The sequence below is a fragment of the Python bivittatus genome, unplaced genomic scaffold (genome assembly GCF_059951505.1).
Source record: "Python bivittatus isolate LINGU-HERP-01145 unplaced genomic scaffold, Pbiv_v1 ctg000040_np1212, whole genome shotgun sequence".
In the NCBI taxonomy this organism is placed as follows: Eukaryota; Metazoa; Chordata; class Lepidosauria; order Squamata; family Pythonidae; genus Python; species Python bivittatus.
In genome coordinates, this window is record NW_028277032.1 from 2,427,883 (window position 1) to 2,454,581 (window position 26,699).

The window sequence follows — 26,699 nt, forward strand, 5'->3', positions numbered from 1 at the left end:
ACATATAAAGCTATTTTAAAACTACACATAAACATTTGCTACACAAGATTTTAAAAACTACAGTATACATAGAAGCCACATAAAATTCTAAAAGCCAAAATAAAATTTAAAAAAGCTGAAATTTTGGGAGGCTCTAAACTGTAGGTTGTTTAGCTTATGCCTAAATCCGACACTGCGTGTGGTTAATTCATAGGCCAGTTCATGTCTTGCAAACACAGCAAATATTTTTTGCAACAAGTCAGTCTAGTCTAAGGGTAACTAGTGAATGCCCAGACCTTGAAGTGAAAGCTCAGCAATTTAAGACAGGGCCTGTCTGGGTAACACCTCAAGCTGATAAATTCCTCTGGGTCGCACAGCGTTTATGGGGCTCTTGTCATTACGTAATGGTTACGACTCACCATATCCTGAAAAAAGAGGTTCTGACAGACATCCCATACGTGCGTATTCCTCCTCAGGCAAAGAGATTAAGGCAGCATTCAAATATGCGCACACAAACCGCCTTCTTCCCCAGAGTCTTCTGAAGACCAGGTGATAGCTATCCAAAAACGTATCACGTTGGTTCAGAACCCTGGGAATTAAGAGAATTGATTGCTTTGCAGTTACGTAAAAGCAAGCCTGCAAGACCAGAGATTTGGAGTGGATCCATTTTCACTGAAATGCACGTTTGGCATTCAGTTATTGTTCAAAATATCTTCTCCGCTGGGTCCAACACAGAGAAAAAAAACCTTGAGCCTTATATATCTTCCAGAAGGAGGCAGCAAACCCTTAAGCTCTTTCAGTCTCTGGACTTCTGCCCTAACCCAAGAGCTGATCCTTGGAACAAATTCACTAAGAAGCAGGGAGGAGACTTTACAGTAAGAACTTTATTGCACTTTGTTTCGAGTGCTAAACCAGAAATTGTGCCTATTAAGCTCGGCTCACGTTGAAGCTCCAGCATTTCTATTCTATGACAGAATGTGTAGCCCTGTATACTGAACCGCCCCCTTAATCCGCTCTGTTAGGTTTGCAATACAAGCTAATATACTATAATACAACAAAGTGAAACTGAAAGGAGAGGGGAAGACAAAACTATACATAGGGAAAAGAAAAGAAAAGAAAAGAAATCCATTTATTCTACAGCCTTAGGGCAGTATTTTAGGACTTTTTTTATCCGGCTTCAACACATTATGTTGTAGCTATTACTTTTCTGTCAAAAGAACATTTTTGAGGAAATGAGATTAATTACAAGGATGTGCACTTTTATGGGCAGGAAACGAAGAAACAAGGAAGACAGGTCTAATTTTTTCTTCCTAGAATTATGCTTCCAGATAAACATCATCTTCCTCAAATGCAAGACATGCCACTCTGAACACTTGTATGTTTAACAACAATGTGAAAAAACAAAATATCAAGCAATCTGACATTTGGGGCTTATAGATTTACAAACTGAAACCGGTCAAGACTGCAATCTTACAAACATTCATGGGTGTCAATCCCACTGAATTTAAAGAAGTTTACTTCTGAATCAACATGCACAGGATTGCGCTCCGAGTCACCCATATTTAGACTGAGTGGCATATCATCGCAACCAGCTTTAGCACAAGTTTGTCAGGAAGCTTTAATGATTTTAGATTCAAAATGTTTAATAGGACTATGTCAAGTGATTCAGCACAATACACCATGAGATACCCTGTTTGGAGAGCTGGAAGGCCTTGTCTGTGTTCACTGACAGCAGCTGGAGGAAGAGGAGAGAGCCTGATGCTCTAGACTGAAGGACATAAATTAAAAATCTTCAGCAAACATATCTTCAAAAGCAAAACTGAGTTGGAAGACAAACAACTCAGTTTAATTGAAGCAATTTGGCAGAGAAGTCACTTAAAATGAACAAACTCATAAGCAAAACCTCCTGCCTTTCCTAATCAAATATAGAGCACAGTTCCCTCTATTTTCCTCTAAGACAACATAAACATATGAGGCATTGACAGTGTGTAATCAGCAAGTCTCCCTTAAGAACCCGGTGAAAAGTTATAAACAAGGCAATCAGTGGTTAAGGTGAGCTCTACAAGAGGCCGTTCTGGAAAAAATACCCAGAGGCATTGGGAGCTCGAGATGCCAATGGATGGAAAAGCTGCATGAGAACAAGACTTCATTCAACCGTATTCCTTGCAGAGTGGTGAGAACTCTCCAGGTAGGAAACGTGCCACCTATTCATCCAACTTGGATGATAGTTGGTGTTTTAACTGTTTTCATCAAAAACATTCCCAGTCTCTTTCTTTGCTGGAAGATTTTTTTTCTGCTTAAACTGCAGGAAGTTAATGTCTAACTCAAAACATTTAGATACAGGTCACTGTAGACAAATGTTGAGCAATATATCTCAGCACTGAAGACAACATTGGAAATACCTACCATCATGTAATTTGGACATCTGCATAAGAAGAGCATGAAGCTTTCCTGTTAAATGAATCACAACCTCCAGCATTATGAAACGAGCTCACGCCCCAGCCTTCTTCCAGATGCCTGTTTAGGTGTACACTGAATGATGCTTGCAGACGCCACCTGGTTAAGGGCTTTAACCCAGAATATGAGGTTTACTAATGCTGCCTCTCCCTCACTGGTACAAACAACCTGTTACCAGCAAACTTAGATACATACATATATCACACTATTTCTAAGAGCACCCCACAGGGTTTAAGGCTGCTGCTCACTCACATGTACCAAATGAAACTCCAATTCTATCTTCCAGGTTTCAACAAAATGAAAGAGAATTCATTTCTAAAACTAAACCAAAAAAAAAAAAAAAATCAGGCTAGAACCTAATTAGGGCTCCCCATCCTACTCCACAATTACAAGTTCTGCACAGCCTGATACGCCGCTGTTCCTCAAAACATAAAATCAATTTATTAAGGGTTTTTTCTCCTCCTCCAAAAAAGTTAAAAATACAGAAAGGAAACTCCCATTGCTTGGCAGATGATCAGACTGTAACATGAGAAGACAATCCTTCACTGAAATGTTTTCTTTTAATTTTATTTTTTTATCACAATCATTATCATTAGGACAAAGGCAGAGGAGCACTGACTCCATGACGGTCAGGATGTCGCTCAATTCTAGAATTACATTTCCAGGTTCCACGAGTCCAGAAAGACAGCCATGATAGTGTCAAGACGTCACAAAGGGACTTGGCTTACTGCACGATACAGTGCCCGTTGGCATCTCTAAAGCGTAATCGCATCTTCGGTCGGTATTTCTCAAGATAGAGCAGCTGTTTAGAATTGAATGCTCCTCTCCTCTTCCTGAAATACAAGAGCGTTCCAGGCATTAATATGTAAATGCTGAGCACACTTCTAAAAGAGAACAGCCCCAAGTGTGGACAGCTGGAACCTACTTTCTATCCAGCCCTTCCGCTCTACGCCAACGACAGCAAGACACGAGACAAAGCGAGTTAGACGCATGCGTGCACACAAGGACACATATATGGATCCATGGATTACATTAAGCCTGCTAATTACTTCTTGTGTTATCCTGACAGCAGGGGAGCCACGGCAGTATCGTTCCTTCTGCACTGTGAAGTAGCACAAAACATCCTTAACCACATAGGAGTGACCCCCCAACCCAATAATACTTACCCATGCTATCCCTGGGAAAACTGAAGTAAACATTAACACAGGAAGACATGGGTTTATCATGAGCCCTTTTTCTTTTGAGAGTCCCCAAGTTTTATGTGGTGGAGCTTGGAAAGCAGAATACATCTCTCTACTTTGTAATTAGTAAATCTTCCCCTCATTCAGAAATTTCAAGATTATAAATTGAACTCTCTCCCTTAACAAAATTGGAACTGGAAAGGAGAAGAGGGTAGGTGGCTAGACAGGTTTTGTCCATCTGCCAACAGCAGCTGCTATTTGGTGTTCATTTACTTATCTAATAAATTTATATGGGCACCCATCTCATATACATGACTCTGGGCAGCTAACAGTAAAAATAGGATAAAAACAGAGTAAAAAACAACCAGAATTAGAAACAACATAAATAATATAAAATAGCAGCTGAGAACACTCACAACATTACGTCTTCAATATAACCATGACCGAGAAATGGACTCGCCCATACTATCAGGGCCCCAGGGTGGATAGCAGAACCAGGTTTTTAATGCCTTGCAAGGGGCCAGCAAGGATTCCTTTGGAGACATTTCTGGTCTAATATTATGCCCCCAAGCACCAGGTGTGCATGTTCCCCCTCTCCTCTACCACAGCGGGGAAGAAAAATCAAGCACAACCTTTTATTTAACAAAGGGCTATTATGCCTGAACCAGAAAATCTGGTATAAAAGACTTCAGCTTGTTAACTAAAGCAGCAAAACTGCACAAATTTTTAAATTATCTTTCACTACTGATTGGAATTTATTTTAAACCATGATTCCTGGTTCACATGTTATAAGCCAGCAGTCTGCTAAAGTGAAACTGACTTCTGTCTGCTGATGTGGATGGAAAAAACCACAAGGCCTTTCTGTTTTTGCATATAATACTAATGATGGCACAGCCTTATATGCAAATGCAGTGTTAAGAGGCTCGGCTGCAATTCCAGTATGCAGAGGTAATCAAGGAATGTGGTCTGCATAGGGCTGGCCAAGGAAATCTCAAGATGCACTTTTTAATACACACATTTGCACATTCAGCAAAAGGACAGATGAGTAATAAGAACATTGGTTGTCTCAGTTGTTATAAAAGCTCAATTTTCCTCATTAATGAATTACACCACTCCTACTCAAAATCAGCACCTTTCCCATTTCTATGAAAAGAAAGTCTTGAAAGTTTGGAAGGGTGACAAACCAGAGCAAAAATAGATACAGATGGATATGCTTCCAAACAAGAGTCAAGATTGTTTATTAATTACATTTTTTTTTCAGAGTCTTCAGGACGCCAAACATAGCCGAGCAGTCCCATTTTGCATCCACAGCCACTTGAGGAGAGAGTGTATTACAAAGGTATCAGAACTGGCCAAATATAATCCATCGTGAATTTAATGGCTCAGAAGATTGGGAATCTTCATTTTCCCCATCCTCTATTATATTCCTAGGCAACTAAAATATTGACAGGTAAGTTTTAATCCAGTTCAAGTCTTCACACTCAAATGTTTGTTCCTTTTGCCTATTTCTTATCTGCTCTATTTCCAATGCAATGGAAAATATCAATATACTCTGCAATATACTATTTCACCTGGTTCGGGGCCTAAGCCTATCTCACCTAAACAAACAAACAAACAGCTCATGCAGGGATTGCACTGTAGAAGCTGTGACTCTTTCCAGAGAAGGCTAATCTTGATGGATTCATATGTAATTGCTAGTTTAGTGCTAGTTCTCACAGAGTCAGTAATAAGCAAGATGGGAACAAATCTGACCGTTGTTAAAACAAAGGACAGTTGGAACAAGCTGGCCTGCTCAAAAGAGGAAGCCGAGTAGTCAGTTAGCTAGGGCAGGGCAGAAAATGAAACATTAGAAGTTTGTAAGCTAGTTCTTGAGTAACTGAAGTTGCTGAAATTCTTCAGTAATGGCTTCCTAATCCCTTCAATAACTATTTATTCTCAGTTCTCGGATACAAGCTTGTCTAAGTGGTTCCAGTCCTGCTTCTAGCTGAAGCCTGATAATGGTCAGCCATTTCTGAAATCTCCAGTTTTAGAAATATTCTACTTATAATTTTCTACACTTCCATATGGTTAATACATTGCTCACTTTAATCAAGTACCATATATTTAGTTTCTTTTAGTTTGGGGGGGGGGGGCTTCTTTATGATCGGTTCAACAAGGAATAGAAATGGGAATTCCCACAGTTAAACCAAAACCATGTTTTGTATCCCTCCTGGTAACTGGTTACAGTTGTACAAACCAGTTCCCAATAGCTAAATTAAAAAAAAGAAAAGAAAAAGAAACCTCACTTTGAGCCAATCTCTTCTCTTTGCAAGCAGAAGGGAAGAGGAGAAGAATCTACAAGCCAAGCCTAAATAAGAATTGTTAGGATAAAATAGGCATGTTGTGGGGTGACCTCATTTATCAAACTCCTTAGAGCAGTGTTTCTCAACTTTGGCAGCTTTAAGATGGGTGGACTTCAACTCCCAGAATTCCCCAGCCAGCATAGCTGGCTGGGGAATTCTGGGAATTGAAGTCCACCCGTCTTGAAGTTGCCAAAGTTGAGAAATGCTGCCTTAAGAGGAAAGATAGGATGAAAAATAAATATTTTACAGGCAAGCTTGACTGCTCTGAGATGAATCCACAGGTTACGCAGCATGTGGAATATTAAGAGAGAAGCATGCTATCTCTGCTAGCACAGCCTTTTTCCTCAGTTAAATGCAACAGGAATTATCTCCTTAAAGGACACCTGCCTGCTCAGACAACCTGGGTTTTTCTGGAAAGGATGTATCCTGTCACCTGGACCAGGAATCTTAAGCAAGGAAGCCTTCCCAGGTAGTCTGGTTATATTGGCCAAGCATTCCAAGGGAGTTGGTCAAGACCCCAAGGAAGCAAGAGAACAAGTCAAGGCGGAGGTTCTCTTTTGCCAAAGCTTTAGAGGGCATCACCCACCAGCAGCCAAAATCCCAAGCCCAATCATTTTTTTCTTAATCACCAGCTGGGAGGAGGGTCTGAACCAAGGCTTTCCACAGCTGCCTCTGTCACAAGTTCAGAAGCAATAGCTTTTAACCAACCACTGTGACAAACAGAGACTTCCTCAAGATGAAAACTGCAACAGAAAGCAAGCAGGAGGAGACAGAACACCCCAGAAGATCAAATTAAATCATTATTATGATCACAGACCAGCATATCCCAGAAGATCAACCCCACTCACTTACTGTCTTATAAACTGCACAGCGTCCTCATACTTCATTCCACATTCAATGAGCGCGAGGGCAACCAGAACTGGGGCTCTGAAAGGGCAAGAAGTATCAAGACAGATTTAAATTTGGTCCAGTAAATCCTCAGAAATAAAGCCAATTAGCGTAGCCATTGGCCCAGGACAGCTTCTGTCTTGCAGCTACAGTATGCCACCTGTCTAACGGTGTCTGCCCTGGATTCAAGTCCAAATCAATAGCTTTGTGGGTGCCAAACAGAACTGATATACTATAGTTTGTATATTTTGCTGAAATAGTGCATTACAAATAAATGAAACATGAGGAAGAATATAAAGATGCCTTTGCTTTGCAATTAGTTAGGAACAATTTTTAATGAGCTGATTTAACAGCTTAACACTGCAACCCACATGGCAATCATCACAAAAGAGCACATGCTAACAGTTGCTGACACCCTGGGCTTAGCTGATCCATCCAAGATAATCCATCCACTACCAAGCACTCAGATATTGATATCTTAAGATTGCAGTATCATATGTTATCAGCATAAAAAGGCACCTGGGAAGAGGCAAAGCACTCTAATACCAAATCAGGCAACCCTCCACCAACAGCCCAAGGCTCAACACACTAACACAGATGAAAACTCCCAATTCACATATATCAACAGTGTGTAAAATGTTACACGTCTGAAACGTCCCAAGCTCAAAATGGATGTTTCACGTTTGAAACAGGTTGGTCTGACTTTACCAAAAATGTTCTCACCAGTCTAGAGTGTTTCAAGTTCTAGAGACCTGCAGTAACCTCAGACCAGCCTGGTTTGAAGCAATTGTTTCATGTTTAAAATATTGTCACACCTCTAATACCCATGCGCACCTAGGGGTACCTACTGGGAGCAGGCAGATTACCTAAAGGGGTACCTAAACTAAACTATTTTCAAGTTGCGCCCTGAGAATTATCTGTGTCCCCCTGAGGAGTATCAGGGGCCTGTACTTCAGCATTGGCAGATTGATTCTTGTGCTTTAGTATGTAATAAAAGATGGACGTTCTGATAGAGAATAAACTGGAGATTGAAAGACTTTACATGGCTGACCATTAGCTTTATGAAGGAGAAGAAAAAACAATGTATGTATGCCTCACTGCAAACCAGGTCCCAGAGCACTTCAAAGGGAAACCTCTTTGCCAGGGGAATACTGCTGTTCAAGTGGCATAGCTTGCCATTAGTTATATGAGCAATTGCTCAGAGGGCGGGCAGAAATGCATGGAGCTGACTGGCCACCTTCCTGCAGACAACCAAATGCCTACTGACAAACAGCTGCCTTTACTCAAAAGAGACTGGGCTACTATCATCCAACTGTCTCCGACACAAGGGCTGAGCAAATTTTGACAGCTTAACTGACAAAAGTGGGCAGGAATGTTTCCCATCAAAATCACAGTAAGTCCCAAATGGCTGGACCCATTACAAAGCAAAAGACCCCCCTCCCTCAGAAAAGCACACAAATAAATCTCAGCTCTGCTCCTAACCCAAAACACAGCCTCACTCAATTTGCCTCATTGCTCTGTCCCACCTGCCTCCCCACTCAAAAAACAAAAACAAAAAAACAGTATTACAGTTAGTTCTGCTCTAACCTAAGGCAAGGTTTACCTTCCCAATCCTGCCACGCAGTGCACAGCGACACAGCAGCCTGGCTCCTCACGGAACTTGGTTTTCAACAGGTTGAGCCAGTCCTCCACAATTTCACCAGGGGGTGGGGCTCCATCATCAAACGGCCAGTCCTTGGGAAGAGAAGAAGAGGAATGTGAGCTCCATCAAGGCTAAAGAGAAGGGAGATGCCATCCAATTTCTTCTGAGCAGGCAGAACAGAGTCAACGCCCCCCCTTTGTTCAATGCTTCCATCAAATTCCATTTGCAAATTGATGGGAACAACTTCAGACAGGAGGCACACGCTGTGAAGAGGAAACAATCAGAAATATGAAATTCACAGGTGAGATATCTCTGGGTAGGAGCCTCTCTAGCTGCTTCATTTCTTAGGCCAGGGGCAGCACAAAAATCAGCACCTGTTGAACCTGAGATCTCAAGTATGTATTTTATGCCCTGTATTTCATTCTGGTTCTGACCTTTTACTACAATTATAATTTACCTTTATTTATATGGCATTGGAGCAGATGATGTGCTTTATAGGGTACAAGAAGACAGAGACCTGTCCTAGTTTTACAACCTAAGATATGATACAGGAGAGGAAATGGATGCAAAAGTAAGTTGGGATGTGCTTAGGCTGAATTACACCAAGAATAGGATTCCAGGGAACTACAAGTTTTGAGGAGGGAGTTGGAGTGAGCAAGGTGGCCTCAAGTGTTCCAACATCCAAGGAAGCAATGGAGAACGGATGAAGTCCCAAGAGAGATGAGCTTCAACTGGTGGAGTAGAAGGAGTGAAGATTGTAGACAGGAAAGTATCAGGATATGAAAAAGGAAAGATAATGAAGGTCTTTGAAGACAAGGACAAGGGCTCGTGGCATAACCTGGAATGAACAGCAAGCCAACTTAGAGATTTAAAGGAAAGATAACTAGAATTAAATGGCTTTTGGTAATGGAACATTAGACAGAAAAGGAAAAGAATGTGCAGCACCAGAATGCTAAAGGAAAGGCTAGGCTAGGCTAGGCTAGGGATAAAAGGGGCATTCACCAGAGTTTCTGTCATTGAAAAAGAGGAAGGACTATTTTTGTTCCAGTTCTACAAATGGAGAAACAGTACAAGTAGGACTGGGACTAATCCTCCCAGATAGCAGAAGTCTTTGAAACCAATTTAATCAATGGAGAAGGTAGAGTTGAAGCCTCCAGCCTAATTTAGTGGGAACGGCATCTTTGAATTAATTACTGCATGACCAACAAGAAGAAAAATGGGATACAGTATCTTTAAAATAGCCTTGTGTTTAATTAATTCAATTAAATTAATTCAACTGTATTTCATCCCTAACAAGGAATTGAATACTAGGTCAGAAGCCTAGTCAGCCAAAAGAAAACGGGAAAAAGTATGAACCGTATAGCCATTTTAACAGAATTACATTCTTTTATTTAGCTGATAGTATCGTTAAGCAACCAAGGTTGAAAGAGCAATCAATCCAAACCATAACCCAAGAGTGCTCTCATCCAAATCAAGGATTACCATGCTGTCAAAGGAGCCCTGGGTCTATCTGTAACCTCAATCAAGAAAGGAGCCGGTGTGGTGTAGTAGTCAGTAAGCAGGGAGATCAAAATCCCATTTAGCCATCAGGCATCCTTGGCCAGACACTTCCTCTCAGCCCCACGCAAGATGTAGCACAGGAATAGCCCACGTGGCGTCTTGAACTGCTTAAGTAAAGGCGAGGATACATGCAAAGAGTGATGCCCTTTAAGTGCAATGCCACAAGACCCGGCCAGGAACAAGCTTCTGTTTCAGGTACTGCCTCCATCCCTCATACTGTTAAACAGAAATTTATTATTTACTGATCCGCACATGGAACACAAACTACAGGCTTCTCATGCAGATGCAACACACTATTCTAAGAGCATTAAGGAGAAGACAGAGAAGGGGGGATAGGTCAGTTGCCAAAATCCATAAATTAATGCCTGTGTTCAGGCTTAATCTAAGACATGGTACAGAAGAAAAAGGGATTGATATGGAAAGAGAGGAAGCAAATGTGGGCACTAGTTTCCAAGCCCAAGAGTTTTACCAAATCTCCAAACCAGACTGCCCTGCTGCTTGTGCTATTGACAGTACAAAAACAGGCCCCTAACGAATAGCCACAAATCCCACCTTGCCAAAAACAAATGCAGTGAAATCAGAAACCGTTGGCTCTCCAATGTAGGGCCGTGGCATTTGGAGGCCTTCCTGGAATCTACAAGCATCTGGACACTCCCATAATTGAACGAATAGCTCACCGAGTCCAGATGACACCCATCAAACCCGAAGCAGATGTTCCTGTTGCTCTTCCTCACAAGGCAGTTGATTCCAATGATCCCTATCCACCTAGTAAAGACAGCAGCAAGCGGAGATGGCCAGAAAGCAGATCTGCTTGATTTTCAGGAAAGCAGTTTCAAGCATTTCTTGTCAGACAAGACCTTAGTCAGGCATTGCAAACTGTTAAGTATTTTTTGTCCCTTCCTTCAAATTCTGAAAAAGGTATAATCCGTATTTTAATCCACCCATATTTAGGTCACTAGATCCCAAAAGTTAACTCCGTGATTATAGCTGTAACAGAGATGATTGCCCTTTGTACACTATGCTGCCAACAAAACAGCTGCCAATTTTTAAATGTTTAATTTCCAAAGCTTCTAAGAAAGGCATTCAATGTCACATTCCTTTGTTTTAATCCACGGAGAGCAAGAGATTTGCAGGAGTAGGCCAAAGGCAACCAAACTGGATGAGCCAAGATAACAGGCAAAGGTATGACAGCAAATAGGACAGAAAGACAGACCCACATGTCTTTTGTGAAGCACCATGAACAAAAGTCCGTGGAGAGGTCAAAGGGAAAAGCAGCAGCCTTGATGCAGGCATCCCCTGCTGAAATACATCCTGTAGAGCTTGTTTCATGTGAGCAACATGTTATCGGCAAGAACCTACCGCATACCACTGCTGGAAGTAAACCCAAGCACCGCAATGAATCAACATCTGTTCAGAACGCAAAGCCCAGTTTTTTTCACAGGTTAACAGCTACACAAGACCGTTGCTGCAATGGCTTATCAGAACAGATGCCAGCACAGAGGGACTTCCAACCCACAGAGAGTAGTACAAGAGCTGCGGTTCAGGGCAGAGCTACCAAAATGAAGCTGCCACTGATAAGTTCAGCTCAACTTGTCACGAGGCAGGAACTGAGACTTCTCTTAAGCCGCAAATGAAGCTGAGTAAGTTGCAAGGCTCATAAAATGCGCCCTTCAGTTGAGCAAATTCTGAAGGGGCCTGAAAGGACTGGAGCTGCATTCATTGCTAGTAGGAATATATTTATAGCTTGCTAAATTTGTTTCATGTTTATTTTTCTTCCCAAGTAGCCCAGGAACTGCCTGCTATTATTCCCCATTTTGCATGTTAGGGAACAGATTCTAAGCCAAGAAGAAGGGTTTTTAAACATATTTATTTGTTAGATTTATATCCTGTCTTTCCTTCAGGAACTCGAGGAGGCATATGTAGTATTCCTTCTTCCTATTTCACCCACAACAACGAGATAGGTTAGGCTGAGAGAATATGTCTGCTCGAAAGACATCAAAGAAGCTTCTGGGGAGACAGAAATCTAGACCAACACCTTTACCACTATACCATGCTAGCTTTTCAAGGCCACAATAAATTTAGGTATAAAAACCTGCAAATTAGTATCTGATCTTTCAGCCAAATTATTAGGCTCAAAGCTTGCTCTCAGAGCCTGCTAAATATAATTTACAAGCCTTTTCAACTAACCCACAACCATCAGAAGCAAGATATGTTTTGCTCCAGACACAGTGACTTCTCTGCGACACTTTCTAATGAACCCATTCTTAGAAAAGAATTTTGTTATCTTTAACCATGCCTGCTTTTCAAGCACAAGCTATTTTTGGAAGCCAACATATGAACTTGTGATGTTTCAGCAACTGCCATGGGCTAATCTCGATAAAACCCCATGACCACCCCCTTGTCTTTTCCTTTACTGAATGCTTTCATTATACTACTTTTAATGTACTACAATATAGTATACTACATTTAATTCCAATGCCCTCTTTTATAATCTGCCAAGGCAAGATCAGTGGATTGTTCTATAAGCACTTTGGGTCCATCCTACTTCCCAAACATATCTTCAAGACTGCAAGGGTAGTTTTTAACTGTAATTTTTAAATTGTTTTAAATTACCTTGTAATTAAGAAAGTGGGGAGTAGCAGCAAGGCCAAGGTCATCTGGCGGTTTGGAAGGATTTATGTTTGGGTCTCCCTGGCCTACATGTGCTCTTTAGAATTCACTGGATTTTCCCCACCTTAATGTGTATTATGTTCTGTCAAAGCTACATGATATACAAACATATCTCCTTTAATATGTTTTGTAACAATTAACTAACTTTAGATAGTGGCAATATAATTGGATCAGCCTGATAATTAATTCAACTCCATTCTGGAAGGTGGTAAAATATGTGAAGCCTCATTTGGGATCAAAGAAATGACCCAACTAGCGGGCGGGGGGGAGAGAATGAGGAGGTGAAATAAACCTATTCTTAAACCAAACTCTCTTAGAAGTCAGAATAGTCCAAAAGACTAAGAAAAGTGGGGGATGTCAATCTTGTCCTCTTTTCTTCTAATGGATTCTTTCCACATATTTCTGTACTATTTCTGTAAGTTCCAAGCAGATGTAAGACATCTGGGGGTACCAAAGAACCAATCCTTATACGTTCTGTGGATGGTTCTTTAGAGACTATCAGTGGTTGAAAGCCTGTGAGTACAGGACTGTAGGAGGAGAGAAAATGACCAAAATGTGGTGGACTGGTTCCTCTAGTTCTCTCAAGCTGGGGTCCCCATGCCCTTTTCCCCAATGCCTGTTGTTGTACCCACCAACCACCTTAGTGGAGACTGTTTGGTCACTGCCACCACTCTTTACAGAGAAAATTCTTCACTCCCCTCTGCTCTCAGCTGTCTCAACTTTCTGTAGCCCAGCAGAGTTGTCTGGGTGCTGGGTAGGTTAGGATCCTGGTCAGAACAAGACTGCTGACTTCAGAACAAAGTTGTTTATTCTGTAAATAAAGGAGCTGAGAACTGAAGACAATAGGAGAAAGGGAAAAAGAAAACCTCATGGATTCTGTAGGTTTTAATTCACAGCTGATCTGCCCAGGCATGTAGAAACAGTGCGGGTAGAACAAAATAGGACTAAGGAAATAAAGAAAACAGCACAGATCAATCCATAATATAAATTTAGAAGCTGATCCTAATTTGCATTTAGCTCCACCTTTCCATGGATAACTATTTCCTTCTTTCTCCAACCTTTCTCCAGATCAGGGTGTGTTTCTTACTTGGCGGGAGCCATTTTTGGGAAGCCAGATATTTCCCCATGGTGGAAGGCAGTCATAAGGTGCTATCATCGCCCTCAAGAAGAATGTGATAGAATGTGAGGGTGACCTTGGAAGGGGGGGACGCTGCCTAGGGAACGATCAGATAAAAGAGAAAGGAGTCCACAACAGAGTAACAGCCATAGAAAGAAACTTAGAAAGGACCCGCCCTAACTACTCAGGCAGTAAACAGAGAGGGTAGGAGATTTGTACTTTCAGACTTGCAAGATTCTGTTAATGTAGCCTTACAATTAAGTAGAATTAGCTCATCTGGTCATGTTTCCTGTCTGGTCTACCTGGTAAGGCTGACAAAGAATGCCATCAACCAGAAGATCAGCCACACTGCCATGCCATCATACCATCTATGATTGTTTGCCACTCAAGCTAAACAGCTCTCACCTATGAAATGGTGAGATAAGCCTGATCAGATAATTTTACAACTAAACTAAGCATTGACTAAAAATTTGCTTAGGGAGAGAGATCCACAGAATCTAATGACAAAGGCAAGAGACTGCTCCACAGAACAGAAACAAAAAAGTGGTTGCTTTACTGGAGAATCAACATGAAAGCGCATCAACTGGATCAATCTCATCTAAAATGGGAACGCATTTATGTACTTTCACTGTCTGAATAAACATCTCCAAGGAAGGTCAACATTATAAATCTCAGCCTCTTTATAAGAAAAATCATCAAATAAAATTCTCAAATACATTTATTAGACTAGACAGGATTTATTAATGTCTATGTTAACGGCACTTAAATGTAGTTAACTTAATGCATGCTAATTGAGAAGGATTTTTTTTTTTGATAAATCAGAGGCTTCTGGTTAGTATTGAATGTACTTTTTGCACAGTACAGGTAGTCCTCGTTTAGCTACCAGAGTTTGGACCAGCAACTTGGTCATTAAGCAAAGCAGTTGCTAAGTGAAACCGTAACTGTGCTTACAATCTTACTTCAGCTTTCCTTTGCTTTAAAGACCTGTGAAGGTTGTAAATGCAAGGATTGGTCACGAAGTTACTTTTTCATCACCTCCATAACTGCAAACAGTCATTGTACGAGGCAGTTGCTAAATGAGGACTACCTGTACATTTTAAAAACATTATTTTAACTTATTTGTAAAGTTATATTAATACTTAATCAAAATTACACTTTTTTTGAGCTGTAACACAGAGCTAATTTTCCTCATGATTATTTAAACAGAGTCTTTAGCATTCCTATGTGGTCTCAATGATATCTCAGGTTTATATTTAGTCTCTATGCTGACAATACTCTGTTTTTCTTTATTTAATCCACAAAACAAAATTCAACTACACTTGAACTATACTAACTATGGTTCAGTTCCAGAATAGAAAATGAAATCCCAGAAGACAGAATATGGTATTTAGCATCAATCAAAGCACAATTCTCGTGTCATATTTGGATATATAACTATAAAAACAAACTGTAAAAGGGTTTTGTCATATAATATAAATGTTTCATCCACACTTTTAGCCTCTTGTAAAAAATACTATAAATAATCTGAAAATACATTCTACTTTGTGTATATTATGACGGAGGAAACTAAAAAATTATTGCTCCATGAACCTTCTTACTTACTTTCTTTTGAAAGAGTTGTCCTTTCCTTTTGCATACAGTAAAAACATATCCACTTAAAAAAAAATCCACTATGTGAGGAGCAACGAAAGCACCTTCAAGTTTAGGAAAGTGAATTAAATTAAATTGCAAACAGTAATTTGTTCCACAATGATTAAATAATTCCAAAACACTACAGAGGGGGGGTTGTTTAACTGAGCAGGGTTGCATTAACTTTCCTTTGATTCACTTCCTATAGTAAAAAGACACATTATTAAAAACCCTTCTGCGGTCATGGTATTTAACACTGACATTAAACATACAACTCATGTGTACTGAAGCTATGTCTCAAAGATGGCAGGTTCCTAACAGACATTAGCTAAGTCTGAAAGCAAAGCAGAATCAGCTCCAAAAAGAATTTAGATGGGCTATTTCTAGGAATTCCAAGACTGGGAATTCCTAGAAGTAGGGAAGATGCAAAAATAGTCCTGGAAGCAAGCAACTGCTGCCCATTTTGGTAATGCTGACAAGAAAACTACTCAAAATTCAAGAAAGCCCCAAGCTGGGAATAGCTTGGATCAGTGTGGGTCCTCGCCTAACAACCAATGGGATTCATTAACAACAGCAATGGGGATTGCCAGGATTGCCGTTGCTAAGCAATGTGGTCACATGACATTGCGCGTTACAACCGTATCACTTAGCAACGGAAATTCCGGTCACAATTATCATCATTAACTGAGGACTACCTGTATACATAGACAGAGGAAGCCGAGCGTGAGCCCAAAGACAGCCTGCACCAGTATTACTGATCCCATCAAGACAACCGTAAGAATTCTGGAGTATGATACTGTGCAAAGAAACTCACTCTGACAAAGGAGAGAAAGGAGATTCTGGGAATCCTCCATATTAGAAGAGATGAGATTTTTATACGGGTGTTTTTTATTGGGCTGAAAAAATAGGCATACTTTGATCTGTTGAAATGAGAGATTTCTGCTTCAATGTATTGTTGATAAAATACTATTTCACTTATTTATTGTTCTGTTTTATAGTTTCTGTATTACAAGGTTCCATTTTGTGTTTGTGAGAGAGAGATTGAAGTAAAAATCCACTGCAGAGGCTGGAACAAAATATTATGTGACATTCTTGGATGTTACCACATCACTGATTAAGAATGATCCACAACTTTGGTTCTTGGAACAGAAAATTCAAATAATACGCTCCATACATGCATGAAGGAGGGCTCAGTCCATCCTCCTCTGCAACTTGCTGGGACTCCCTGCTGTTTTTCTAGCATCAGCATATAAATCAGCTCTGGCATTTATCACTCACTCAGGCAAGTATTTACTGACTATGATCAACCATCAGAGTAAGTACCCACCCTTCCTCTTCTCAGGTGCCACAACAAAGACTCCTTTTCTCAACACCAGGATATCACTATGAGATAGCCAGGATGATTTATAATCAGATTATGATATCCTGCCATGGCAGCTGGGACTATGGTGTCAGCCCTACACGGTAAACCAAACCAAAAAACTGTGTGCCTAAAACTACTTTGATTAAGATTGGCTATAGTAACAACACCTTGCATGTCTGAATGACCTTCTCCTACTCTCCCTTTTATACCTTCATATGAATTTGAGGGGGAGGACTGTCTGAGATGCTTTCGGATCCCTCCCCCCTCATCTGGGCTTCTGCAATGTTTATCTGCTTATTGCCTCAGTAATGGAACTTCCCTCTCTCTGTCATGGTCCTCCTCTATATTCCTTCACTAAGCCATAGTCTTCTTTAATCATCAGTCAGCAGCAAGTTAAACAAATCACATTCTGGTTTAATATAGTATATGACTTGAGCCACTCTCTCATTCATACCTGTGGGCTGATTTGCATCTCACAGCACATCCAAATAAGCTCAGCAGCTAACAAGCAATATGCTAGTATACACTACTCAGATCATGCCCATGATCTGCTAGTATAATATACATAAACAGTGTATATACAGTGTATATGCTAGCTAGCTAAACATGATCTGCCAGTATAATATGCTAGTATATGCTACTCAGATCATACCCATGATCAGTAAGCAGGCAATTAACCACCTGCGACTATTTCCTTTGTGGCTTCTTTACTTTATCCAAGAAGAACCAAGCTAGAGACACTGGTTCACACGGTGTGCTCAACCATGGCTGAGGAATCTGCAGCCCATCAAATGTCCACAATCCCTAACATTCCTCACAGATAGCTATACTGTTTGGAGTAGCTCTGAACTGCAGTTCAACAACATATAGAGAGTTACAGGAACCCCATTTCTACACTAAACAAACATAGGTAATCGGCAGCATCTACTCATGAAAAAAGACAATGGGTACAACTTGAGTATCATGCACCAGCACCCTGCCTGTTTGCTATGAGCACATAATGGTTCTTGTGACATATAAATATCCTCTTTCTCTTTAAAGAACTACCACAAAATTTTTTAAAAAAAGTATGTCTGCTGAACCAACCAATTTGCAATGTTTATCTATTTGTTTTGATGTGCACATGATACTACTTCTAGTTCTTCCTCTAAATGACTAGCTGTCAAAAGCTTGACTGGTTATAGACCTAAATAGAGAAAAATGCAAGCTGCTTTATGGCTCAGATTCCAAACCCATGTTACACGAGTGCAGTGTTATTCCACAGCATTCAGATACTTAATAATGATACTGAAAGATTGCCAAATCATTCAGAAATCAGTCCCATTCTGTTCATGACTGTATTCTTCAAAGATTGAAAAACACTTACCAGAACTTGGATTCCTTCTTTTTCAACAGGTGCTTTATCATAGGTAGCATCACAGACTCGCACCAAGGTTGTCACGCCGTATTTCTTCAGCTCCTTTTATGAACAAACAGGAAACATGTCCAATTTACTTCCCAAAGCATGGAGACATGCAGCTTTATTAATAACTATTAACAACCACCTACCAGAAGACGCTACTTTTGCTGCAACCTAAGATTGCTGTCCTGGTGCATGCATGTCAACAATGCATAAAAAAGAATATTGTACAGTGGCACTTAAAAATTGTGAACCCTTTCGAATTTTCAATATTTCTGCATAAATATGACCATTATGATCTGTTCTCCATACAAGTCCTAAAACTAGATAAATAATACCCAGTTAAACAAATGAGCTAAGAACATTGTTCATTGATTTACTGAGGAAAATTATCCAAAGCTACATATTTGTGTGTGGCAAAAGTATGTGAACCCCTAGGATTATCGGTTCAAATTAGAGTCAGGTGTTTCAATCTATGGAATTATATTTTATTTATTCATTTATTTATCAAATTTGTCACTGACCATCCCATTAAAGAATGACTCTGGGCGGTTTACAGAAAAGATAAATATTAATTAAAAATACAATATAACAATTTTAACAATTTATCCTAAATAAATAGTAAGTAATCAGGTATAATGTTTTTGAGTCATTTGTTTAATACTTGTGGAGAACAGGTCACATTTTAGGTCACATTTAAGGATTCACAAACTTTTAAGCACCACTGTAAATGTTGTTAGTTTTTCCTACAATGGTGCAACAGGCTGTTGAACCTTAGGAATGTAGTATCCCTTCATTTTTGCTTGTTTAGGAGAAACAGTCAAGTAACTTTTTACTTGAAAATAGAACTCTGAAAATAGAAGAAACTATCAGTCTGGTAGTAAAACAATTTTAAAATTAATATATTCTGGACTTTATCCTCCATCAATAAAGAAAGAACTAAGATTTATAACCAAACCAAAGAAAAGGGGTAGGGAGAAAGCAATGCGGAATACATATTTTGCTCCATTCTCTACCTTCTTAAGTGGTCCTCTATTTCCTGATTGGTATGAACATTTCCAGACAGACTAATTTCTTTTATATCTTAAGTATTTTAAATTCTTTTCCATTTTTAAAAAGTCTTTGGGAAGAAAGAAACAGAAAATCAGGAGCAGGGATGTTCTCTAAATTGCTCCAGGGTTTTTTTCTGAGTCTTTACCTTCTTAGGGGTTGGTTATATTTTCACATGGAACATGCTGAAATGTAGTTGCTCTTTTAACTGTAGTGAAAAGTAACTTGGATTATTTTAAAGGGGGATTAGACCAATTTATTGATAAGACCATCAGTAACTAATAACTACCACATCACTTGAAGAAATACAAATCCCTGCTTTCTGGTCCATGGTAAAAATAATCACATAAATACCTGCACTGTACTTGGGACTATAATGAAGAAACTGGCTTTTAGATAATTATATTTTACAGGACATACACACTAAAGCAAAGGCATTAGCTTTTCACCTGGAGTAAACTCTAACAGATGGCAAAAACTGTTTAAATAAATACCAGCCAAAAAGCAAATAACAGAAGCCAACAGGTTACAGTGACTTTATCAAGGCAACTGCTTTGTTTTAACATTGTTTACATTTATGGAGAAGGAAACAGACAAGCAGGCTTCATCAGCAGCCTAAAGGAAAGAATCTTTAAGAATGATTTTTTTTTAACCAGAGGGAAGAAAGGTAACAAACATGAAGTGTCCCTAACATAAACAAGAACCACATAATGAGACAAGAACCACACAGTGAGGAAGAACAAAATTAACACAACCACCTCCTAACCTCCTTTACGTGGAAGTGTGTGGTTGTCCTTTTGGACAGCCATCAAACTTTACTTGTCTGAAAGACTGCCTTGTTTTCTGACTTTCTGGTAATGTAGCAATAGTAATCTAAGGCAATGATTATTAGAGTAAGCAAACATTTTAGTTGCAAATCTTGTCATTAAAATAAATAAAGGGAAGCTAGCATTCTACAAAGCAAGCCATTTGTCTCAAGTTTGTTCTGCATTTCCAGCAATGCCTTTGGACCCCATTAGCAAAAGGAGATTCTTGCCGACGAACAAGTCTATGCAGTTTTCTTGGCAGCATTTTCAGAAGTGGCTTCTTCTTAAGGCTGAGATCAAATCAATTTTATTACAGCCCTAAGGCAGATACAATCAAAATATCTAATAATAGAAGTATTATATCTATCTATCTATCTATGGATATGGAAAAACAATAGGATCTAAAAATAATTGAGAACAGAGACACTAAAATAAATCAAAATAAAATACCATTATAAGAAATTCCAAACTTAAGGCTGAGAGAGAAAGTGACAGGCTCAAAGTCATCCAGCTGGCTTTTGTGCCTAAGGCAGGACTAGAACTCGTGGAGTTTAACTTTAACACCAAATTGGCTCAAGGCATTTTTAGAACAATAAAATGGCAATGGGTCAATGCTGCTTTCTCCCATATGGGCATATGGCAACCATTTTGTGAAATGTCCATCACATACTCTTAACATTCAAATCTATCTACCAAAAGGTTTGGGGAACTCTGAGCTGCAGCATCTGACCCAGAGGCAATGGGAGAAAACAGGGAAACATTAGTCAGTTTTGCAGAGTATTTAGGTATTAAACACACCGAAGTCAGGAAAAAAATCAACTATTTTCAGTCATACTCCCCTATTATGTAAGCTGTCAACCTCTGACAATTATGCAGGATCAATAATGGTCTCTTCTCAGCAAGTCAAAAGAATGGCACAGTTTCTTTAATTTAAAAGCTGAAACTGACTGACCTTTTTTTACCATTGAATAGTTAAGTGACTAACCTGGATATGGTGAAGTGCAACTTCTTATTCCAAAAATTGTACAGGTAGTCCTCACTTAAAGACCCTAGTTGGGATGGGCAACTCTGTCACTAAGTGATGCAGTCATTAAGCAAAATGTCATATGACCGCCCCGCTTAGCGACAGCAGTTCCAGCAATCCCAGTTGCTGCTGTTGAGCGAATCCCACATGGTCACTGGTGAGGACCACCCAGATCCAAGCCATTCTTGGAAGAAGGTAAGGGACTGCCTCTATTTCAACTCCCCCCAGCCATCTATCTCCCCCCCATCTCTGCCCTTTTGGCCACCCACCTACCCGCCGCCACCAGCTGTCATTACCGGCCAGGACCATCTTTCACGCTGACCTTCTTTTGTGAAAGGAGGACCTGACTAGTAGCGGCACGTGACACGGCACAAACACACCTACCTGTAGCTCTCACCCACCGGCACATGGCCAGGATGGTGACCCTAGCAGAGGGGAGGCAGGCAAAGATAACAAAGGTCAGCTGGGAGGGCAGTGGCAGCGGGGATGGTTGTCAATGCAGGCAGGCCTGAATTTTGTTCATGTGATTGTGGGAGGCGCTGCGACAGCCAGAACTTCGAGGACCAGTTGTAAATCCCGTCATTCAGTGCTGTCCTAACTTTGAACAGTCACTGAACAAATGGACGTTGAGCGAGGACTACCTATATTTTTTAACAGCATAAAACTGACAAAATCTCAGAAATAACATTTCTCATCCTTCTTGCAGAAATGTTCCAGAAATACTCTGTCTTAGGAAAGCTGGAATAGGTCAGGCAAAAGAACTGTCTTCCCAAGAAGCAAGCACTCACATTGTAATAATATTTGTTAAAATCTGTAGATTAATGGAAAGGTGATAATATATTTTTTTACCAGCCAACTGAAAGTTAAATTGGAAGAAAAAAACTCTCTACCAAAGATCATAATTCAAGCAACACAATTTACAGATCACTTATGGGATATTCCCTGTACCAAGTTCTTTTCTCTGTATTCTGTATCTTCTCAGTCTTGTTACCACTGTGCTTATTGGTTTCAGCATACCTATTATCCACTCCATATAGTTTCTATGCAGGAATGCCTTTTTTTCTTTTTTTAGGAACCCATGGGGGACCGGAAACAAGGCTGTACTTTTTAAAGAATTATTTTCAATAATGCAATCTGTGAACCAAGAGCATGGGGACTTTCATGCACGCACTACATAAAGTTATTCTTTTTTCTTCTTTTGATATTCCCTTCTCTTCCCCCTTCCCATTTCTAGTGCTTCAAACTTTATACATCATAGTTGGATATGCCTCTTACCTCTGTGAATTTGGTGAGGGTTGCATTGGTTGGGTTGTGGGTAATCAGGAAGCGCATAGTCTCATAAGTAATCTCCACTGGAGCAGGACGGTTCATAATGGCGAAGGGAGAAAAGTGTATGAGGACTAACAAAACAAAAATTAAAAATCAAATCTTGCAATGTTTCACAGCAGAAAACATTAAAGACCACTAAAGTGGGGACTGATGAGATCTTTCCTTATTTCCTTGGTTTGTTCTTCAAAATAACTTTTCACTTTAAGAAATACTGGCTTACTTGAGCATCTGCTGGAATTCAACTTCAGCCTCAATCACTGCAGGTGGCACTCCTTCAGATTTTGCAGGTTTCTACTACATGCAAAAAATAGGCAGCCTTGACTACATTTAGGCACTGGTGAGGCACAAAGAAAATGTCAGGACAAGTCTTCTCCCCAATGGGGCTCAGCCAGGCTTTGCTTCTCTAGTGTCACTAAGAGGAAGAGGTTTCCAATGTGCAGAAGATAACCCCATATATTTGAGGCTTACGTCTCAGTGTGTTGAGTCTTCAAGGCCAAGTTTAGTTACCGCACGTGGGACCCCGGCCTCCAGCTCACTTCTCAGCCAGGATGCTGTGCTGGGCCCGGCAGAAATCTGCCCTGACGCTCAGAATCGCCATAAATGTGTGGCGTGGATTCAAATGGAAAACCTAAGAGACAAGGAAGAAAGCATCTAGGCTTAGAAAGAATTATTCAGAGATTTCCAAAGAATATTTATTTATTTGTTTGTTTGTTTGTTTGTTTATGTAAAATTTGTATATGCATATAATATTTTATATTTATATATATATATATATATATATATATATATAAAAATAAAAAATTTGTCACCGCCCACCTCGTTAAAATGACTCTGGGCAGTTTACAGCAGAAATAAAATTCATTAAAATACAATGTAAAAACAATCCTAATAAATAGCTTCCAAGAAAGATGGAGAGTTGGCGAATAATGCAGGGAGCATCGTCAGGGCGCTAACCACCCCCAAGGACGATTAGAGCTCATGTCGCCCCATGCACACTGGTGTGCATGTATGAAAGAGCCAACTCTCGTATTACCTGACACTTATAGCCTTGTCTATAGCCCCAGATGACACATTGTACTATTCTCCTTGCGTGCAGATTCAGATCTGATTTTGACTTCCTCCAAAGCTTAATACAACTCCATGAATGAAGCTGCGGTGTTGGCAGATATATTGCTTAATGCACTGGTTTAAAAACTGTTACCTTTCACAGGCTGCTTATGGAAGATATAGTGTCAAGATATGAGAGCTGAGGGCTTCATTAAGTGCTCTGTTTGCCTCAAGCACATGTACACCAGTCATGCCAGGAGGAAGCTGAAAGCCAAGAACAGTTCAGCTCACATTTTCACAAGACAGAGTGTTCCATGACGCACAACGTAGAACAAATACCAGGAAATTCTAACCTGCCTCACTTCAGTGTTGATCTTTACCAAGGTTATGACGTACATCACCCAAGACAATATACTAAGGAAGGGACTGCGCTTCAGTAGCCTGTTTACACATTCCCAGGTAAACACTTGAATCGTGTCCTTAACCCCATTTGAATTTCTTACAGAGAGGATTTTTAATCAGAGACAAAAAGCTAGCCATGTCCTGGAAATGCTGGAAACACCTGATCTTTATGGATTGTGCATGAAAATGATTTAGCCCTTACAAGTGACTTCCAAGAACAGAAATGTCTGCAGCAGTTTATCATGCTCATCTACTTGGGAAATAAAACCAAATGGATTCTGCTCTCCTATAACCCACCACACATTACGGAGAAGATGGTACAAATATGTGCTGTGCTCCTAAGGGTACAGGGCCTTTCAGAATCAAAGCCTACTTTGAGGGAAGGAAAGACCCACATGCCAAATCCATGTGCCACAGAAAATTTCCCTCACATTTTCCAGCTTCATTACTACCAAGATTTAAAGCTCCAAATCATTAGATGTATGGGACCACAGCTCCCATAATTCCCAGGTAACATGATCTTCAATTGTGCTGATTACAGATTATAGCTGATGAAGTTCAATACATAGAAAATCCCAGACTGGCAAAGGTAGCTGTAAAGGGACACAGTTTAATAAAGGGTTGCTGGCAGAAAATGTTGGCAGGGTGAGGGGGGATTTCAAGGCATAAAGATTTCTTTGCAATGCTGTTGTTTAATTTTCTCCCTGCCTATCACTATGTGTAAAACATTCAGCTCCCCAGGGAATGTAAAACTGTCCAATAGCCACGGAAACTATATGAAGGGAGGTGAAGCCATTTTCTAGGCAAACAGCTTGAAACAACACTGAATGCAGAGAAACTGTCAATTGACGCTAGGGAATCAATTAACAATATAGTTACAAGTGAGAAGAGATGTATAGAACAGCTACTGCTAGCATAAAGGAATAGTCTTGCCGTAGCTCTCCTTAACAGTTCCTAAGGGATTGGACTTCTAATGGGTAGTTACACAATAGTGCAGAATATTAACCTCTTCTACTTTTCAGTTTTCCAACTGGCTGTGTCTCATAAACAATAGCACAGCCTGCATCTATCAAATATTAAAAAGATGTTTAATTAACGATAAAAATAAGAGCATGCCTCAAACCATAGTGACAGAGGAGGCCAATAGTGACCGAAGAATCATATTTACAAACTATAGAAATGTATTTGTTTTATATGTGACAACTATGTAACCACTACATAAAAGTACCACAGGCTAGCAAAGGAAACCCATAACATTAGAAACACTTCAGGAACTGAGATGGCTTTATAAGTTTTGTGAATCTGAAACTGCACTAAAAAAATACAAACTGGATAAACTACATATGATGTAACCTCAAATAGATTAGTACCCTGTGGAAAAAAATTAAGATGACTATTATACATATATGATTTTCAAGACCATCTCTGAGACAGAGATCACAAATTTTAGGAAATACTGGTTGGAAACCCAAGGTTCTATATTTTTTAATTTATGGGGATTTACTGTCTAGTAAATGTCAAAGTACAATAGAATATATAAAAGAAAACTATGTGCATAAAGGTCTTTCTTTTTTTGATCCTTTTCAAATACCCTGATTTCTTTTAATTTTGTTCCTTCTTTGCCTATTTATTTAAAATATTGTATTTTATTCTTCTAATAAGAAGAGTCATAAAGTCATTTATTTTTATACCAGATAAAACTAGCAGACTGGATTATCAAGCTTGATGAGAAGCTGAAACTATTGTTTCTGCCCGCCCACCCCCAAACTGTGATCATTAGCACTTTGATTAAACTCCAGGCTGGCCATAATCAAAAGAATGGCAGGAGAGCAGGAAGCAATATTTCCTCTTTTCTTGCTTGTGTATTAAAAGCAGCAAACTTAACACTGTTATAAGAAACAGTTACTAGGACAAAAATTATAGCAGTAAACAAATTAAATTTGAGGAGCAGCATTAATGAATTGGTTGCCTTCATCCTATTCTTCTCTTGGCTCTGCTGAGCAGAAGTGGCCTTCCTGCCATTAAGAGAATGTGCACGTGGCTTGTGTGTCGGCTGCTGAAGGAGAGATATGGAGAAACATATTTCCATTTTCTTTGGAAGTTTATTATTATTTTATCTATATAAAAGATTGTAGTATGTTAGCTTCTTTTGTCAGGCAAAAACCCCAAGAATTTGGAGAAATCTGAAATATGTAATACTTAATACTGTAATACTTATTTAATTCCTTCATAGATGGAAATTTATTTCATTACTTCTAAAATATATTATGAAGAGTTCATAATATATTTTATTATTTGCTTGTAAAAGTATGTTTGTTTATAAAACTGACCAGTAGGGTTTACTCAGACCATAATTATAAATATACAGATTTAGCATACAGGTAGTCCTCGCTTAATGATCGCAATAGGGACTGGAAAATGTGTTGTTAAGCAGGGCAATTATTAAACAAGTAGTGCCCAATTTTACAACCTTTTTTGTAGCGGTCATTAAGTGAATCACCACAGCCGTTGAGCAAATCGCACGGTTGTTAAGCGAATCACACAGCTGCCCGTTGATTTTGCTTGCTGGAAGCCGGCTAGGAAGGTCGCAAATGGCAATCACATGACCCCCAGACACTGCAACCGTCATAAGTGCGAGCTGGTTGCCAAGCACTCAGATCGCAATCACATGACTGCAAGGGTGCTATGATGGTTGTAAATGCGAGGACTGGTTGTAAATCCCTTTGTTCAGCACCACTGTAACTTCAAACAGTCACTAAACAAATGGTTATTAAGTGAGGACTACCTGTACTTCTTTACTGAGCATGGAGCTAC

At 39.7% G+C, this 26,699-nt stretch overlaps 1 protein-coding gene across 3 annotated transcripts in view; it reads right to left on the minus strand.

The window, feature by feature from the left end:
* Positions 1–843: 843 nt before the first annotated feature.
* PTP4A2 (protein tyrosine phosphatase 4A2) overlaps positions 844–26,699 on the minus strand; it is a 53,282-nt gene continuing 27,426 nt past the window's right edge. For all 3 annotated transcript variants that reach the window (XM_088153543.1, XM_088153530.1, XM_088153534.1), the window contains exons 2-6: positions 22,383–23,064; positions 18,195–18,287; positions 8,451–8,581; positions 6,812–6,886; positions 844–3,269 (exon numbers count right to left, since the gene is read on the minus strand). In XM_088153543.1, the coding sequence (XP_088009669.1) occupies positions 3,161–3,269; positions 6,812–6,886; positions 8,451–8,581; positions 18,195–18,287; positions 22,383–22,478 (504 nt within the window). In that variant the 5' untranslated portion in view covers positions 22,479–23,064 and the 3' untranslated portion in view covers positions 844–3,160. The remainder of the gene's footprint in view (positions 3,270–6,811; positions 6,887–8,450; positions 8,582–18,194; positions 18,288–22,382; positions 23,065–26,699) is intronic.